General features: G+C 35.3%; 1 protein-coding gene across 2 annotated transcripts in view; it reads left to right on the forward strand.

Annotated features, from left to right (window-relative positions):
* The first annotated feature begins 1213 nt into the window (after positions 1–1213).
* The window catches only part of yellow-b (L-dopachrome tautomerase yellow-b), a 47139-nt gene continuing 27807 nt past the window's right edge, over positions 1214–20545 (forward strand). Inside the window, exons 1-2 of one of the 2 annotated variants that reach the window (XM_067766799.1) lie at positions 1214–1417; positions 18104–18638. In XM_067766799.1, coding sequence (XP_067622900.1) covers positions 18353–18638 — 286 coding nt within the window. In that variant the 5' untranslated portion in view covers positions 1214–1417; positions 18104–18352. Of the gene's footprint in view, positions 1418–2137; positions 2162–18103; positions 18639–20545 lie in introns of those variants that run through there. The other variant, XM_067766800.1, reaches the window with a different exon arrangement.

The raw sequence follows: 20545 nt of genomic DNA on the forward strand, positions 1-20545 counted from the left end.
CTGGTCCACCTTTATGGCGATAACTCGAAAAGGCTTCCACCTATAGAACTAAGCATTACTCCCTTTTAAAATACTCATTACCACCTTTCATTTGATACGCATATCGTAAAAACACATTCTAGAGTCACCCCTGGCCCACCCTAATGGCGTTATTTCGAAAAGGCGTCCACCTATAGACCTAATGCCCACTCCCTTTTAAAATGCTCAGTAAAAACACATTCTATTGGTTCCCATATCGTACAAACACATTCTGGAGTCACCCCTGGTCCACCTTTATGGCGATATCTCGAAACGGCGTCCACCTATGGAACTAAGGATCACTCCCTTTGAAAATACTCATTACCACCTTTCATTTGATACCCATATCGTACAAACACATTCTAGAGTCACCCCTGGCCCACCTTAATGGCGATATCTCGAAAAGGCGTCCACCGATAGACCTAAGGCCCGCTCCCTCTTAAAATGCTCAGTAACACCTTTCATTTGATACCCATATCGTACAAGCAAATTCTAGAGTCAGCCCTGGTCCACCTTTATGGCGATATCCCTAAATGGCGTCCATCCATAGAACTATGGCCTACTCTCTCTTAAAATACTCTTTAATACCTTCCATTTGATACACATGTCATACAACCACATTCCAGGGTTACCCTAGGTTCATTTTCCTACATGGTGATTTTCCTTATTTTGTCTCCATAGCTCTCAACTGAGTATGTAATGTTCGGTTACACCCGAACTTAGCCTTCCTTACTTGTTTTGAATACAACCTTAGACTTCTGTGATTTTAAACGGAACCCAAGTTTTGCGCATTAATTTACAAGAAACCTAGTATACAAATTGTATACCAAATTTGGTTTGGTGATATATGTAGTAAAACAAATTTTTAGTTTTAGGCTGTAATTTATAACCGTGTAGCTACCAAGCGGTACAACCGCACCCCATCACACGAAGTCAATATTTTCATCAATGCATGTAGTCAATTCAATAGAATGTGAACACCGATTTATGTTATAAACCTTTGTTGCATATGGCGAGCAAATATTTTTTAAACATAAAACATATTAGCATTTTTTGAGTCATTTTCATTCAAAAACGTGTTACTCAATTACTTGAAATACACGAACCAAAATCAACTCAATGACTCATTCCATTGAATTTACAATTCATTTAGCTTTGCGGTGCTTTAAGCTTTTCAGTTGGCGGCAACAACTTTTAGTTTCGATTTGAGCAACAGGCGATAAAAAAGTCAAAGCGGCATAGATATATTTTTGGTTTAGTTGTAGATCGGATTTTTGGATTTAGACGAAAACAAGTTGGCGGTTGATACACAAGCAGACTGTTCTGTGTTAGATAATTGTGAGGAAAGAGAATAGAATAACAAATCAAGTTTTTGAAAAATTAGATATGACAAGGAAAAGTAAGTGAAGCTAATGTACATATATATAGAGTATGTGTGAGGGATGTGAAGGGGTAATTGATCAATTAAACGAAGCCCCAAATTTAGTGATATTCACTTAAAATAATGTGGTTAATGAAGTGTGCCGAAAATAATTGTAATGATAATGGAGTAAAACATATTAGAGCGGCAATGTGCGTGTACAAAAACTAAAACTGAAGTAATTTGACTGGACTGTAATGTAGAAATATTAAATCAAAGATGATTTAACAAATAAAGTTTAGATTAAATAAAACTGAGTTAAAAATAAACAAAAATAAATTTAAGTGAAAACAATATCGAAGTTAAAAGCAAAAGTGAGGAATAAATACAAGTTGCGATAACCACCAAAGAGATTTTAGGCCGAGCTTCTCTCCAAATTTGTATCGTGCTCCTTTTAATTTTTCCTAAAACTTGGTGGGGTAGGACCTACATTTTTTATGCCGACTCTGAACGCAACTGCAAAGCAGATGATTTTCACTGAGAAGCTTTTCATGGCAGAAATACACTCGGATTCTTTACCATCCACAATCGAGGGGCGACCCTGCTTAAAAAAACGTTTTTCTAAAGCGCCAAATACACGACACGAACATTTCCGCGAACATTCCGCAATCTGGTTCGCAGCTTTGGCCATACACCATACGAACTTTTGGCCGAACATTAGTTCTCTTTCAGACAGTCATGAATACGGACAACAATTGTGCTGCAGCAATATTGCTCGATGTGGCAATTAAGCGTAAAAAAAAGAGAGAAGATCGCAAAAAAAGAATTTGGTGCAAAGAATGGTTTCAATAAATTCACTCAGAAATTTTTATACTCAGTTGAGCAGAGCTCACAGAGTATATTAAGTTTGATTGGATAACGGTTGGTTGTACATATATAAAGGAATCGAGATAGATATAGACTTCCATATATCAAAATAATCAGGATCGAAAAAAATTTGATTGAGCCATGTCCGTCCGTCCGTCCGTCCGTCCGTTAACACGATAACTTGAGTAAATTTTGAGGTATCTTTTTTGGTATGTAGGTTCCTGAGCACTCATCTCAGATCGCTATTTAAAATGAGCGATATCGGACTATAACTACGCGCACTTTTTCGATATCGAAAATTTCGAAAAACCGAAAAAGTGCGATAATTCATTACAAAAGACCGATAAAGCGACGAAACTTGGTAGATGAGTTGAACTTATGACGCAAAATAGAAAATTAGTAAAATTTTGGACAATGGGCGTGGCACCGCCCACTTTTAAAAGAAGGTAATTTAAAACCTTTGCAAGCTGTAATTTGGCAGTCGTTGAAGATATCATGATGAAATTTGGCAGGAACGTTACTCTTATTACTATATGTACGCTTAATAAAAATTAGCAAAATCGGAGAAGGACCACGCCCACTTTTAAAAAAAAATTTTTTTAAAGTAAAATTTTAACAAAAAATTTAATATCTTTACAGTATATAAGTAAATTATGTCAAGATTCAACTCCAGTAATGATATGGTGCAACAAAATACAAAAATAAAAGAAAATTTAAAAATGGGCGTGGCTCCGCCCTTTTTCATTTAATTTGTCTAGGATACTTTTAACGCCATAAGTCGAACAAAAATTAACCAATCCTTTTGAAATTTGGTAGGGGCATAGGTTTTATGGCGTTAACTGTTTTCTGTGAAAATGGGCGAAATCGGTTGATGTGACGCCCAGTTTTTATACACAGTCGTCCGTCTGTCCTTCCGCATGGCCGTTAACACGATAACTTGAGCAAAAATCGATATATCTTTACTAAACTCAGTTCACGTACTTATCTGAACTCACTTTATCTTGGTATGAAAAATGAACGAAATCCGACTATGACCACGCCCACTTTTTCGATATCGAAAATTACGAAAAATGAAAAAAATGCAATAATTCTATACCAAATACGAAAAAAGGGATGAAATATGGTAAGGTAATTGGATTGTTTTATTGACGCGAAATATAACTTTAGAAAAAACTTTATAAAATGGTTGTGACACCTACCATATTAACTAGAAGAAAATGAAAAAGTTCTGCAGGGCGAAATGAAAAACCCTTAAAATCTTGGCAGGTATTACATATATAAATAAATTAGCGGTATCCAACAGATGATGTTCTGGGTCACCCTGGTCCACATTTTGGTCGATATCTGGAAAACGCCTTCACATATACAACTAGCACCACTCCCTTTTAAAACTCTCATTAATACCTTTAATTTGATACCCATATCGTACAAACTCATTCTAGAGTCACCCCTGATCCACCTTTATGGCGATACCTCGAAAAGGCGAACACCTATAGAACGAAGGCCCACTCCCTTTTAAAATACTCATTAACACCTTTCGTTTGATGCCCATATTTTGCAAACAAATTCTAGGGTCACCCCTGGTCCAGAAAGGCCCACTCCCTCTTAAAATACTCATTAAATCCTTTCGTTTGATACCCATATTGCACAAACGAATTCTAGAGTCACCCCTGGCCCACCTTTATGGCGATATCTCGAAACGGCGTCCACCTATGGAACTAAGGATTACTCCCTTTTAAAATACTCATTAACACCTTTCATTTGATACCCATATCGTACAAACAAAGTCAAGAGTCACCCCTGGTCCAGAAAAGCCCACTCCCTCTTAAAATACTCATTAACTCCTTTCGTTTGATACCCATATTGCACAAACAAATTCTAGAGTCACCCCTGGCCCACCTTTATGGCGATATCTCGAAACGGCGTCCACCTATGGAACTAAGGCCCACTCCCTCTTAAAATACTCATTAACACCTTTCATTTGATACCCATATCGTACAAACGCATTCTAGAGTCACCCCTGGTCCACCTTTATGGCGATATCTCGAAAAGGCGTCCACCTATAGAACTAAGGCCCACTCCCTCTTCAAATACTCATTAACTCCTTTCGTTTGATACCCATATTGCACATACGAATTCTCGAGTCACCCTTGGTCCACCTTTATGGCGATAACTCGAAAAGGGGTCCACCTATAGAACTAAGCCCCACGCCCTTTTAAAATAATCATTAACACCTTTCATTTGATACCCATATCATACAAACAAATTCTAAAGTCACCCCTGGTCCACCTTTATGGCGATATCTCGAAGAGGCGAACACCTATAAAACGAAGGCCCACTCCCTTTTAAAAATACTCATTAACACCTTTCGTTTGATACCCATATCGTACAAACAAAGTCTAGAGTCACCCCTGGTCCACCTTTATTGCGATACCTCGAAAATGCGTCCACCTATAGAACTAAGGCCCACTCCCTCTTAAAATACTCATTAACTCCTTTCGCTTGATACCCATATTGCACAAACGAATTCTAGAGTCACCCCTGGCCCACCTCTATGGCGATATCTCGAAACGGCGTCCACCTATGGAACTAAGGATTACTCCCTTTTAAAATGCTCATTAACACCTTTCATTTGATACCCATATCTTACAAACACATTCTAGAGTCACCCCTGGTCCACCTTTATGGCGATATTTCAAAACGGCATCCACCTATAGAACTAAGGCCCACTCCGTTTTAAAATACTCATTAACACCATTCGTTTGATGCCCATATTGTACAAACAAATTCTAGGGTCACCCCTGGTCCAACTTTTGTGGCAATATCTCGAAACGGCGTCTACCTATGGAACTAAGGATTACTCCCTTTTAAAATACTCATTAATACCTTTCATTTGATACCCATATCGTACAAACGCATTCTAGAGTCAACCCTGATCCACCTTTATGGCTATATCCGTAAATGGCGTCCACCTATAGAACTATGGCCCACTCCCTCATAAAATACTCTTTAATGCCTTTCATTTGATACACATGTCATATAAACACATTCCAGGGTTTCCCTCGGTTCATTTTCCTACATGGTTATTTTCCCTTGTGTTGTCACCATAGCTCTCAACTGAGTATGTAATGTTCGGTTACACCCGAACTTAACCTTCCTTACTTGTTATTGTCCATTTTACTTTTCCGCGCACGTCTGTTCCGTTCAGAAATTACTACGATTGTGAGCTATTTCGCCATACACGCACGAACAGTTCGCGCAAATGTTCGCCAAAAATCAAAATACATACACGACAGAAAAGGTCACAGAAACATGACATAACGGGAATGTTCGCGGAAATGTTCGTGTCGTGTATTTGGCGCTTAACTGAAAAAAAAACAAGTAAGGAAGGTTAAGTTCGGGTGTAACCGAACATTACATACTCAGTTGAGAGCTATGGTGACAACATAAGGGAAAATAACAATGTAGGAAAATGAACCGAGGGAAACCCTGGAATGTGTTTGTATGACATATGTATCAAATGAAAGGCATTAAAGAGTATTTTATGAGGGAGTGGGCCATAGTTCTATAGGTGGACGCCATTTAGGGATATCGCCATAAAGGTGGATCAAGGTTGACTCTCGAATTTGTTTGTACGATATGGGTATCAAATGAAAGGTTTTAATGAGTATTTTAAAAGGGAGTAATCCTTAGTTCCATAGGTGGACGCCGTTTCGAGATATCGCCATAAAGGTGGACCAGGGGTGACTCTAGAATGCGTTTGTACAATATGGGTATCAAACGAAAGGTGTTAATGAGTATTTTAAAAGGGAGTGGGCCTTAGTTCTATAGGTGGACGCCGTTTCGAAATATCGCCATAAAGGTGGATCAGGGGTGACTCTATAATGAGTTTGTACGATATGTGTATCAAATTAAAGGTATTAATGAGAGTTTTAAAAGGGAGTGGTGGTAGTTGTATATGTGAAGGCGTTTTCCAGATATCGACCAAAATGTGGACCAGGGTGACCCAGAACATCATCTGTTGGATACCGCTAATTTATTTATATATGTAATACCTGCCAAGATTTTAAGGGTTTTTTATTTCGCCCTGCAGAACTTTTTCATTTTCTTCTAGTTATTATGGTAGGTGTCACAACCATTTTATAAAGTTTTTTCTAAAGTTATATTTCGCGTCAATAAAACAATCCAATTACCTTACCATATTGCATCCCTTTTTTCGTATTTGATATAGAATTATGGCATTTTTTTCATTTTTCGTAATTTTCGATATCGAAAAAGTGGGCGTGGTCATAGTCGGATTTCGTTCATTTTTCATACCAAGATAAAGTGAGTTCAGATAAGTACGTGAACTGAGTTTAGTAAAGATATATCGATTTTTGCTCAAGTTATCGTGTTAACGGCCATGCGGAAGGACAGACGGACGACTGGGTATAAAAACTGGGCGTCACATCAACCGATTTCGCCCATTTTCACAGAAAACAGTTAACGCCATAAAATCTATGCCCCTACTAAATTTCAAAAGGATTGGTTAATTTTTGTTCGACTTATGGCGTTAAAAGTATCCTAGACAAATTAAATGAAAAAGGGCGGAGCCACGCCCATTTTGAAATTTTCTTTTATTTTTGTATTTTGTTGCACCATATCATTACTGGAGTTGAATCTTGACATAATTTACTTATATACTGTAAAGATATTAAATTTTTTGTTAAAATTTTACTTTAAAAAAATTTTTTTTTAAAAGTGGGCGTGGTCCTTCTCCGATTTTGCTAATTTTTATTAAGCGTACATATAGTAATAAGGGTAACGTTCCTGCCAAATTTCATCATGATATCTTCAACGACTGCCAAATTACAGCTTGCAAAGGTTTTAAATTACCTTCTTTTAAAAGTGGGCGGTGCCACGCCCATTGTCCAAAATTTTACTAATTTTCTATTTTGCGTCATAAGTTCAACTCATCTACCAAGTTTCGTCGCTTTATCGGTCTTTTGTAATGAATTATCGCACTTTTTGGGTTTTTCGAAATTTTCGATATCGAAAAAGTGGGCGTGATTATAGTCCGATATCGTTCATTTTAAATAGCGATCTGAGATGAGTGCTCAGGAACCTACATACCAAATTTCATCAAGATACCTCAAAATTTACTCAAGTTATCGTGTTAACGGACGGACGGACGGACATGGCTCAATCAAATTTTTTTTCGATCCTGATTATTCTGATATATGTACATATGTGAGCTCTGCTCAACTGAGTATAAAAAACGCTACCACGCAGGCAGCCATTATTAAACGTACCATTTTAAATATTATATAATTATTTACTCCAGTTATATGAATCTTGAGCGCTGTGCCAGATGTGACAAATACGCGAGCGAAATTAGTTACTTCTCAATTTCTTAGGGTATTTTCAGCTAAATATGACACGTCTTTATAGTTTTTACTCACTGTATAGCTTAGTAAACTGCCTTAATAATCACGGTAACATTGCTTACCAGAAATTGTAATTATAACACAAATGCTCCATGTTCAAGTAAGGTTAGGTTAGGTTGGGTGGCAGGTGCCCAGCCCATCTAAGGAAGAGCTCACTTGTACAACTGTATCTTGCTTCTTTGTATTACAATGTACTCTCTCCATGAAACTGGCGTCGACTTTTTTTAGCGAATCGCTGAGTGGCAATTATAAAGCTACGAGACACACATCGATCATGGAAATTTCCTTCGTAGATTCAAATACGATCCGACCGAGATATATAAGTTTCAGCCTTGCAAAAGCTTGACCTCGTCGTCCTCCATACATCTTACACAGCGGGCTCTGTCCAGTATATGAAGGCGAACCGCATGAACTCGCACAAGGCAGTGCTCTGTTAACAATCTAATAACTAAGATTACAGGAGCTTTTGTAAACCCTCTTAGCTCTGCCAAGTGCTTAGTCGATTTGAGGCCAACTTATCCAGAAGCAGAGAGTAGGTAACCAGCGGAATTCTCTATTCAAGAGATCAGCCTGACAATTATCAATGATCTGGCATTTTTTATCAAATAGTAGTAAGATGTCACCGCGAGTGAGTTAAAAAATCCTCGCGGCCCTCGACCTCGTGGTGGCGGAGCTGGGAGATTTGAAAGCCGCCTGGGCTGCGGACATTTTGCACATGATACAGGTTTAACATTGTGTTCAGTGCCAGTGTAGGTGTTGTACAAAGATCCCCGCTTACTCCAACCATCGCTAATCACTGCACATATTCGAACCTTTTGACCGTGGAAAAAGTGTCTAATGCCCTCCACCAGACCAGAACGTCATAGACGGGAATGATAAAGACAATATACCACCCTTGAAGAAAGCCCCCAGCGCTAGCCAATCGCCCCTCGACAGCAATACAAGGCAACCGAAGTTTTTGTAACGCTGTCCTCCATATTAAGCTTCCATGACAGCTTGCTGTCAGAAATAATCATAAGGTACTTAAGCCTGTCCGTCAACTAAGGCAGATGTTACAGTACTTGGTGACGTGTGTGGCAACGAAGAACTGCAAAATCGCTCCCCGTCCGGCATATGAATTTAAAAAAGCGATAAACTGAGCAATCTATATAACTTTAAGAATAATTTGAATATGTATGTGTATGTCAGCTACATTTCTATTAGCTAAACTAATTTCCTTGTGAGGGTTTTCTATTCTAGATGGGAAAATGATTTAAGTCGGTGAGCCTTTAATGAGTTTGGGATAGGACTCGTGTACATCAATTGTTGTGTGAAATATCAGCCTATTTCGGATGTCGCTATGAAAAGACACACCCTATCTCAGCAAATTTTTTGAAAACTAAATCAGATTTTCTTCGCAGAATGGCCAATATTGTAGATTTGATATAAAAAGCCTGATTTCAGAACTCAGTTGAAGAACTTCCTACTCCAAAAATGCCATTTCTCAACATAAATTCAATACATTCAATTAATTTTAAACTTTTTTTGAACTTTCAAGTCTCTAGCTCCACAGGAAAATTACTTCAAGCTCCAATGCAGTATCAGAAATTTAGTTGAAGTTTTCTAAATATAGACATGTTGATTTATTCTCTGTTTGAAACATTTCGCAAGATTCGTTAATTTACAGCAATTTCCAAAATATCTCAATTCGTGCGCCATCTTCCGCTTTTTTTCTTGCGTTGCACTTTACTATATGCCAACTGTCAAATTTTAAGCTTGATGTGAAATTACGTAAACATCGTTTGCAAGTTTCTATAGAATAAAGGACAAAAATGCCTTTACAGAAACAATGGGTCCCAGCACTTTTAAGGATTCAAAGTGACACAAAGCAGACTAGAGTTATATCGTGCCAAATTACTGTTATTATTCTTACATGTTATATCAATGCTAATCTATACAAGGTGTCAAAAGAAAACTTGCATTGATCTCGATTAACTGCCACATTGATGAACCAAGGCTCTGCTTGGAAATTATTAAGAAGAGGCAACCAGCTAATGGAATAGCATCACCTGGTACTAGATTCGCCCTGTATCATATATATTAAGCTCTTAAAATACCAAGTTTTTATGAAAATTCGTATAATTAACCAGTTGATCTCAGTTGCATGCATACACAAAACGCGTATGCTATATGCGTGATAAAGTGTGTAAAATTCATATTTTTGAGCTAGAAACATATTTATTCGCACATGCATCTACAAGGCAGATGAATTTACACTGAGAAGTTTTTCATCGCAAACAAACACTCGGAGTGTTTGGCAGACCTCTACAGAGGGGCGACCCCGCTTAGAAAAGCTCTATTCTAATCGAGAAGTTTTGTTTCTAAGTTTGTATTGTTGCTTTGCCCGGGACTTAAACCCAAGACCTTTGGAGTGGTAGGCGGAGCACGCTACCATCACACCACGACGGCTGCTGGAAAATGGAAACAGTGTAAAAAAATAATTTGAGGCAGCCTAATACGTTTACTTTTATTCTTACATTATGTTCGCTTACATTCACGAATCCACATTAAATGAGTTACGTTTTAATTATATGGTAAATAATAATAATTGCGCATTAATTACAAACAGACGACACAAATAACGATAGTAAAATGCAGTGCAAGTAATTTGAAAATAGCGCATTACGACTTAGGCGCGATACCGGCAAGCAATGATGTAATTGCGGTGTGACAAAAAATTTGCTGAGAATAATATTTCTATTCACATGCACTAGCTGCAGTTAGCTTTATTGCTACACACCGCCATAAAAGAATAGAGAATAAATAAGATGCACAGCTAAAAGAATGTAAACATTTTTTATATTTTCCCAAAATGTTACTCACAAAAATTCCGAGTGATTCAATTCTTAAATTTTTACTTTAAACAAACAAAAAAAAAAAAACAATTATAAAAGTAAACAAGTAAAGGTGTCTATGTTCGGGTGTAACCGAAACTTATATACTCAGCGTAAGCTTCAATTGTACATTTCATTTCAGATAAATTACTTTTCTACATAACATGTGGTACCGCCCGTCTCCCCATTTCCTCTTACAATAAAACTTGATAAGTGAAATATTATTGATTCAAAACTATTTCTTGCTAAGTTATAGCTTATTATTCTAGTCTACGACCCTTTTAAACTTGTTTTATATCTAAGTTGCCGTGGTCTTTAACCGATCCCGTCCATTTTTACTAGAAATGTTTTCTGCTATAAGGAAAATATGTGTACACAATTTCATTACGATATGTTAGTTTTTCTTCGAGTTATGGCTCCCGAAACATAGAAAATTGCTTAGTCATAAAAAGGGCATTGCCACACCCATTTTCAAAAACTTTAGTGTTTTCCAATTGAATGTTATAATTCAATATAGAAAGTAAAATTCTATTAATACAAAGCTCTTTTTCGCTAAGATATAGCTTATTTTATTCGTCCACGACCCTTTTAAAATTCTTTTATATAAAAGTGGGCGTGGTCCTTAACCGATTTCGTTAATCTATCTTCAAAGCTTTCCTTATAGTAAGGGCAACCTCTCTGCCGAATTTTGTTACGATAGGTTTAACGATTTTTGATTTATGATTAATAATATTTGTAAAATTGATTTTACCACAAGTTGGCAGTGCCACGCCCATTTTAAAAAAATTTTTCAAATTTTTATCAAGAGTCTCAATATCAGTCCACGCGTCAAATTTCAACATCCTAGGTGTATTATTTACTAAATAACCAGGTTTTTCGAGTTTTCCAAAACGTTTTATATATATTAAAAGTGGGCATGGTTATCATCCGATTTCGCTCATCTTCAATACCAATATATTCTGGGTCCAGATAAGCTCGCGTACCAAATTTGGTGAAAATATCTCAATAGTTACTCAAGTTATCGTGTTAACGGGCGGACGGACGGACATGGCTCAATCAAATTTTTTTCGATACTGATGATTTTGATATATAGAAGTCTATATCTATCTCGATTCCTTTATACCTGTACAACCAACCGTTATCCAATCAAAGTTAATATACTCTGTGTGCAAAGCACGCTGAGTATAATAAAGAAAAACTAAAATTGTATAACGATTTCCGTTAAAACTCATATAACAAAAGACTTAAGACACAAACCTGATTTGCCCGCCGCTTAAGTAAGCACATGGTTCTGTATGTGATTGGTTAGCATATTAGCGTGCTTAGCGTCACATTCAAACACCTACCTGCCAATATGTCTAACAGTTTGTTTGTGCTTCATTTGACATTTATGCCAAAAAAGTTTCAAGTTGAAAATATAAAAAGAATAATGCACACGCCACTGTATTGTTATTGTAGATGTGTATGGCTGTGTGGTTTCGTTTAGTAAAGCGTATGTCTGTTTGAATTTTTGCTCACTTCATTAACATTCGGTGTATTGTTTGGTGTGGGCTTCCATAAATTATGTGCATACGTTAAATGTCGAAAAGACAAAAAGCGATAAAATTTAAAAGAATGACATACAGCAAAATGTCTAAAAGCCGGATTCAAATGCCGGCGAATTAATGTGCAAAAATAAACTTATTTGAAAAGTAAAAGACACAAAAATTAAAATTAAGTAAAGAAAATTTTAATAAAAAAAATTATTTTATGAACTTGCTTGAAAGTGGGGGAGGGGAAAATAATATGGAAAATGGCTTCCAGCGGCAAACAAATAATGCTGAGGATGAGCTTATTTGAAGCTACATACCTAAGAAAATATGACTCTTGTAATAAAAGTCTCAAAATAAAGGGGGTTTCTACTTAAACAAATTTATTGCAGAACTATAGGGTTCCATTGACTTTGATTTATTTCGTCAGATAATATCAGTTGGGTGAAACCAAATATCATTTTGTCAAAAATAAGTTGTTCGATTACACAGGCCGACAAAATGAGACCGATTTTTTTGACCATAAACCAGACCATACCTTCCTAAAGGTTTTCGATGCGCTGAATTCAAATCTGGGCGCAGAATTGCTCTATCACGTCAGTATTTTGAGATATCCTAGCCTAAATGTGCAAAAAACACCGTTTTTGCCTATTTTTTGATGTTATATATAAACGACAGATTTTTTTTTAAAAATCACACATAGCATCTTAAAGAAGAAGGTTTTCTCTTACGAATGGCGTTGAGTTTGCTCAAATATCTTTTTTTTCGCTAAGATAGAGCAATTTAAAGTTTATAAATTTGCTAATTTTCCTATAGGTGAAATACCACTGAATTAACGTAGGTATGATGCAGTAGAACACACACCTCTTACGATAAGTCTACAAATTTCAAGCTTATACATAATAAATTTTGTTTCTAACGCTATCTAGAAACATTACTGATACTTATTTTTTTGGATTTACTTAGGGTTTGTGAGTTTAAGGGTTAGTGGACATAGATTTGTTGAGTTTTATTGTTATTTCTATATTTTGTTTCGTTACAATACAAGCTCAAGCAAAACTTATAATTTTACATAACTTGAAATATATTTTACATCATTTTAAATTTATTTCTCATCACTATACATACGTCACCTTATAGTTAATATATAATTTTATCTTAAACTAAATAAATTTTTAATAAAAATGTTAAGTAAAATGCAAATCGACAGAACTCCCTGTGGCAATAAAAAAGACCAATAATAGAATAATGAAATATCCTAATGTAGAGAGTGTAACGCCTGCTAAGAAAGGAAAAATAGAAAGATTTGAAGAAAATAATGTAGTTTCAATTGAAAGTATAGATGAGGCTGAGAAAGAAACAACGAGTTTTTCTGAAGGTTCATCAAGCGAGAACAATCCAAAACTTTTCGACCAAAAAGTTTTGGATGACCTTATTCGTGATCTTGATCTTCTAAAAGATCGATCTGAACTATTGGCTTCAAGCTTGAAATTTGTAGACTTATCGTAAGAGGTATGTGTTCTACTGCATCATACATACGTTAATTCAGTGGTTTTTCACCTATAGGAAAATTAGCAAATTTATAAACTTTAAATTGCTCTATCTTAGCGAAAAAAAAGACATTTCAACAAACTCAACGCCATTCGCAAGAGAAAGACTTCTTCTTTAAGATGCTATGTGTGCTTTAAAAAAAAAAATCTGTCGTTTATATATAACCTCAAAAATAGGCAAAAACGGTGTTTTTTGCACATTTAGGTTAGGGTATCTCAAAATCCTGACGTGATAGAGCAATTCTGCATCCAGATTTGAATTCAGCGCATCGAAACCTTTAGGAAAGTATGGTCTGGTTTATGGTCAAATTTCTTGTCGGCCTGTGTTATTATATATATAAATATATAAATTTGACACCAGTTGCTTGCTTTTAATACCTAAAACTTTAAAATTCATCAAGATAGTTAAAGCTGCACGAATTTTTTCATAGTTTGCGGATACTCCTTTTGCAGCAAAAATGGTTAACTGCAACTGGTTCCTTTTTCGGAAACAGCTACATTTTGTAACCTGTTACTTGTTTGTAACCCGTTACTGTTCTGAAAACTGTTTTTGTAACAGGTTTCATTTGTGGGACTGGGTGCGGTGGCTTCTTTTATGGAACCAGTTGCTTTCTAGTATTCCGTTTGAAGAATAACAATTAAGGATAAATGGGTCCCTGGTTTTTTTTAGAATTTTAGTACGTGAGCCGTTTCATAAGTCACAATAAGAATTATTTATTTAATTGTCAAATTATTCTATTCGGCTAATTTATTCGCTCCAACCGTGGGCCAAGCGGCTTAATTTCGTTTCAAATTTGTTTCTTCTATTACAGTTATCGTGTGTTAAGCTATATAATATTGATTTATATGTTGGGATGGTTTACTAATAGGATAGATAAATGATATGTATTTGAATGATTTTCCGATAACGGTTATCAAGTTTGGTTTGAAGACAAGCCGATCTCGGATTTGTGCCATTTACAGTGCTATATTTCATTCAATGATTTTCGCCTTCGCGTTAAGAGGCTTAGAATATACCCGCGCGAGGTATGCCTGTTTTAAGGGGCATCTAAAATAGCCATATGACTAATTTGTGTAGCGCAAGCCTTTCAGTGGGTGTCCTGCACAGTTTATAGCTTCTCCAATCCAATTGTCAACCTCACATACCCGTGGCGTATCCTGTTTGTTTAGCAGCCGAGGCTCTGCCGACCCCAAGTTCCTCAATGTGATCACTTTAAATCGTTCCCGAGATGGCTTGTATCTTAATGGTGGTTGCTACCGGCAGATCCGAATCTATATCCGGCGAAGGACCTACAACATTGATAACACTCCCAAAAACCCTCGGGGAGTGGTTTGATCGAACATAGTATCTTGCATGTTGCTGTAAATTTTGATGCTTTCCTCGTTTTCGAGTGTGCTGCTTCAACTTCAAACTCGTGTAGGCCACCTTTTTATGCAGACTGGTCAGTGCCATCGGCGGTGCTGAAAATCTTCAATACTTCCTTGGTTATATTAAATCATATTAAGGTCATCTGTTTGAATAGATCAGATTTGTTATTTTAAAACTAGATGAACTTACTGCTAAAACTAAAAGACTAAATTAAATATGTGGGTTAAAAGAGCAAACACCTATTATGTATGTATATGTATTATAGTTTCTGTAAGCTTTTTTAAAAGCGAGCGTTTCTTTTCGTGCTGTTAGATAATTGTGCTGGTCACTCATAGAATTATATTTGATTTCATATACAAACATATTTATTTATGTACTAATGAGTCGTATGTACGTATAGATATGTTCATAGATATTCAAGATGTTTTTATGACACTGTCAAAGCTTTCAAATTATAAACTTACGGGTGAATGCAGCTGCACGTGTTCATGTAGGTATTTGCATTTGTTGTTTCTTAAACCAGTTTGATTTTCTAATGAACTTAAAAGCTAAGAATGGTTTTGAGTGTTAAGTAATCATTTAGTTATAAAAAAATATAAATTATAATAATACAAATCAGGGGCGGATCCAGCACGATTTGGGAAGGGGCGAATTAAATCACATTTTTAAGTAAGATAAAGTGACCTTAAAATTTTTCATACAAACACACATCCATATCTACACTCATCTACAAAAGTCATCATCACTTAGATTTTTTCAGTTTTTACTAAGTTTTGCTTCGACCTTCATTATTTTCGATATTTTTATAAAAATATGTATTATTATATAACACCAACAATCCAAATAAACACTTAAGACTTTTTAGAAAATTCGGGGAAATTGCGCGAATTTTCATGCAAATTTTTAGCTTTCAGTAAGAATTTTTAGAAGTTATCTCTCAAAAAAATTTTAAAAATTCTTACCGAAATGCTGTAAATTTGCATGAAAATTCGCCGACTTTTCCTGAATTTTCTAAAACGTTTTAAGTTTCTATTTAGATTTTTGGTGTTATATAACAAAATATATTTTTATAAAAATAGCGACAATAATTTAGGTCGAGCCAAATTTAACGACTGTATATATTTTAATAACAAGGCATTATAAATTATTGTTGGCTATGTAAGCTAGCACCAATATTCTGGCTTGCATTGACTGATAATTGTAATAAAAATGTCAACTCTTTCTATAATTTTTAATGTTTCAATTATTCAATTCAATTTTTATTAGTCCTTTTAAATTGATTTACAGCTTATATTCAATTAAAAGGTGCATTGCTAAGAGCTTGACTTTAACGGATCAGTTCAATGTATAATTTTGGTGCGGTCTTGCTACACAAAGTTTGTGGCACGCTTCTGTGTGGAAGTGTAGCATAAAAGTAAAATCCCTATTGACCGCTTTTTGAAAATTCTCAATGACAACACTGTTCACAGCAGATTCGAAGAACGGTACTTTTGACATAGCGGCTACGGTTACCACTTCGATCCATTTATACAAAACTGGTGCTTTTTGTTTAGGTTTGGTTTGATGGCCACTTTTCCTCCAGTCTGGTTCTTTGTGCGGAAGCGAGAGCAAAAGTGATAAAAAAATAGATTTGTTTGCGCCACTAAAATATATACTTAAACCAAGACCGATTAACAAAATTATAGATTTTTCTCCAAGATATCACATTACAATGCATATTCAGGCGGCAAACCACTGTCAGGGGGCGACCCCGCTTAGAAATGCTTTTAGGTAATTGAATGAGCTTTTTTCTTAAATTTTGATGTTGCTTTTGTGCGGGTCTTGAACCCAGCACCCTCGGTGTGGTAGGGGGAGTACGCTACCACTACACCACGACGCCGCCAGGGTCTTCAACTAGCAAAAGCAATAAGTTAAGCTTACATTCCGGTTAAATAATTATAAGATGAATATAACAAGTGTTCACTTTGTTTAGGGAACCCTCATTTTTTATTGATCTTGATGAGAAAGTTTATGTTTCATGAAAGATTTACGCTTATTGTGAACCTTAAATAACTTGTTGGAAAGGGGATCTTATTATTCCGTGTTTACGGGCCGTGTTTTGAAACATTATAAATGTGTCAATTAGGCTAATTCACGACTATTTTTATTAGTTATCTTAGCTGAAAAATACTAAAAGTTTATCCACATTTAAGCAACTCTCCACATTGTTCATAAAGTACGAGTTCTCGATTTTCAAAGAATTTCTGCTGCATTAACCGAATTTAGGACCGGAGGAAGATAGGTTCCATCAACTACTAAGAGCCGCCCAAAGAACTATAGGTTGACTTAATTTTACATATTTTTTTACCTTTATGTAGAATTATGTACAGTTTAAGCCAGAGCGTGTCATAATTCCCAAACTAATGGAGATTTCCTGGCGTGAAGGTATTACTGCTGCCAAATAGTAACTCACTAACGCGATATAGGGACTGAAATTCGCGAAGGCCTATATAAATAATTTTTTGTGACATTTTCAAAATATTGGTCCTTTTGTTTTTTCAAAAGGAATTTTTGTCCAGAAAAAAGATGTGGTGTGGCAACCGTGATCATAAAATGTTGTATAAGTATTTACTTAAAGTCCGTAGAAGCAGAGTAAAACGACACACGTTTATTCAGTAATACAGTTTAATTCAAAGTGAAAGAGTAATTGATGAAGGATAAATTATAATGACATAAATTTATAATAAATCAAAGTTGCTCATTAAGTAAATATGTGGGTTGCAGAGTTGTAATATGAATTCAGTATGTTTAACATGAAATAGTGACCAAGGCTGCCAACTTTCAGTGAAAATTACGCAATTCTCTCTTCAAATACCAGAATGGTACATTTTTTCTGCTGATTTTACCCACAGCGAAACAAATGGAACTTAGAAATGAATATATAGCTAAACTATTCATTTCATAAAATATTTCAGCTGAAGTATTATAAATTGCAGATCTTGAGAGGGGGCGATTAGGACGATCTTATAGATTATACATACATAAAATCTAAAAATTTTAAAATTTTATATGTAATTAAAACAAACTTTTATAATTTTTATAAGTTCCAGATCAGATTTTATTTTTTTACAGATAATATCACACGAAATTAATAATTAGAAAAAGTTTACGGAGAAGGAGAGGAACAACTGCAACAATAATATCATCACCAACAAAAAACAATGCACCTAAAATATTAGTGCTAGGTTTTGCAAGTTCACACCCAAGTTAATAAACGTATAAATTCACATTTTTTTATCCAACTCCCAGCTCGTTTCTGAGAACAAAACACAAAAAAAAACTTAACAAAACTGGTTGATGCAGTAAAAAAGAGCAACAGAAATGCTTGTAATGTTTTTAAAGCTCGGGGTTTTGTGGGCATATGCAATTTTAGTATTTGCTACCTCAGTTCATTGTAAAGATAACTTACATGTTGTCTACGAATGGAAAGAGATGGACTTCAAATACGACAATGCTGAGGCACGTTGGAATGCAATTGAAAATCACGACTTTCGCCCAGATAATGTAATACCCTTCGGTCTGGAGGTATATCGATCGCGAATGTACATAGCGTTACCACGTTGGAGAGATGGCGTACCAGCATCACTGGCCTACTTCGATCTCAATGGTAAGTTGTAAAACTAAATATTATAAGCCAATTTGGCAAAGGCTATTACCAGCAATTGATAGGATATTAACTAAATATCATCATCCTTAGCACAGCATATTTTTTTTAATCATTAAAATGTTTATTTGAAATTTGAGCAAGGAGATTTCCAAAAGGTGAATTTTCGGCCCTAAAACAACAGCTTATTCTTGCTGCTTCCTTTTTCGGTACATCAGCCAATGTTTAAATCCATTGACTGAAAACATTTGTGAGGGTTACAAATTCGACATTGAGCACGGCATACAAAAGTGCTAAACAAAGTGCATTAAAATCTTAATTTAAATACAATACTAATAAATCAAACTTTCCAGTTGTTGATTCAATTTCAAAGTCATAACATATTCAATTTAAAGTTATTAATACATTTATACATTTGTATTAGCAAAAGTATGTACATTAGGACAGGGCCGCCGAGAGAAAACCCGGGCCCCCATACTAAAATGAACAAATTCTCAAAATCAAAATTACCATCTTTTACATATTTATATGCATTTGTATATACATTAGGGTGGGTCGATTTATATGGACGAAAGTTAACCGATATAGCGCCATCGATTTTTCGATAGGATTTGGGCTCAGGAAAAAAAGTTCCACTACGCATACCAAAAAAAATAATTCTCGAGCCTGCGAAATTTCAAGATTTTTACTTTTTTCGACTTTGATTTTTAAGGTTTTTTTCATGAGCTACTAAAAAAATTGTCATATGTATACCCTGTCCGACCCAAAAATATCTGCTAAAAACGTTGGCGATAACTGGTTTATTTATTTTTTTTTTTAAAAACTGTTATCGCCAACGTTTTCAGCGGACACTTTTGGGTCGGACAGGGTATACATGAAAATTTTACAATCATATGAAAATTTTTTAATAGATCATGAGAAAACCTTAAAAATCAAAGTCGAAAAAAGAAAAAAAAAAAATGATATTTCGCAGGCTCGAAATTTTTTTTTTTTAGGTATGCGTAGTGGAACTTTTTTTCCTCAGCCCAAATCCTATCGAAAAATCGATGGATAGAAAATAAATCATTGTATTGATTGCGAGAAATATTACACTTAAAAAATCGGTGAATAGAGGTGTGGAAAATGAAAAAATAAGTACAGTTTATTACTTACAGAGTTTTATTTAAATATTGCATTAATTGTATGAAATAAATTTCTTTAAATTGCAATACAAATATTTTTGGTAGTAATTTGGTATATTAAAAGAGTTTAATTAACACAACTGGGCTTTCCTGGCCTTAACAGCTGCGAAATTATCTATGATAGGGTCAAAATCCAACTGTCTCGCTGTTGGTGGTTCAATACAGCTGAAGGAACGTTAAGCACTAGCTACTGTAACAGGTATGGTGGAAAAAATACGTAGAGCAACACAAATGTTAGGAAAAATTGTAGCTAGATTTAGAACACAGATATCATTCAACAATTCAAATGGTCACAGATTTTCGTTAAAATTTGCTGAGTAAATGTGCTTCAAGTGGATCAATTCATCTCCTAAACTCTCGGAAACGTCTGAATTGTATTTGCTGACAAATTGAACAGCATTTTATCATATTGAAACCTCATCGATGTATCCAAATTGCCACAAAAAAGAAAAGGTGTTCTTCAAATTTTTCATGATAGCAAATCGTTCGGTAATACCTGCAATAACAGAATCAACTATCATCACTAAAGGTATTGTTTTTGAAATTAGTTCCGTGATCGTCGTTGATCGTCTCGCTCTCTTCACATTCATAAAAACGTCTTTTACGATTCATTTTTCGAACGTCAGGAAACTTTGGTGAGATTCCCAATCCAGTGGCGACTGTTTTGCATTCGCATAAAATGTTTTCCCATTGATTTCTGATCAGATTTAAATCAGAGATCAAACTTCC

The sequence above is a fragment of the Eurosta solidaginis genome, chromosome 2, assembly GCF_040869045.1.
Source record: "Eurosta solidaginis isolate ZX-2024a chromosome 2, ASM4086904v1, whole genome shotgun sequence".
Taxonomy (NCBI): Eukaryota; Metazoa; Arthropoda; class Insecta; order Diptera; family Tephritidae; genus Eurosta; species Eurosta solidaginis.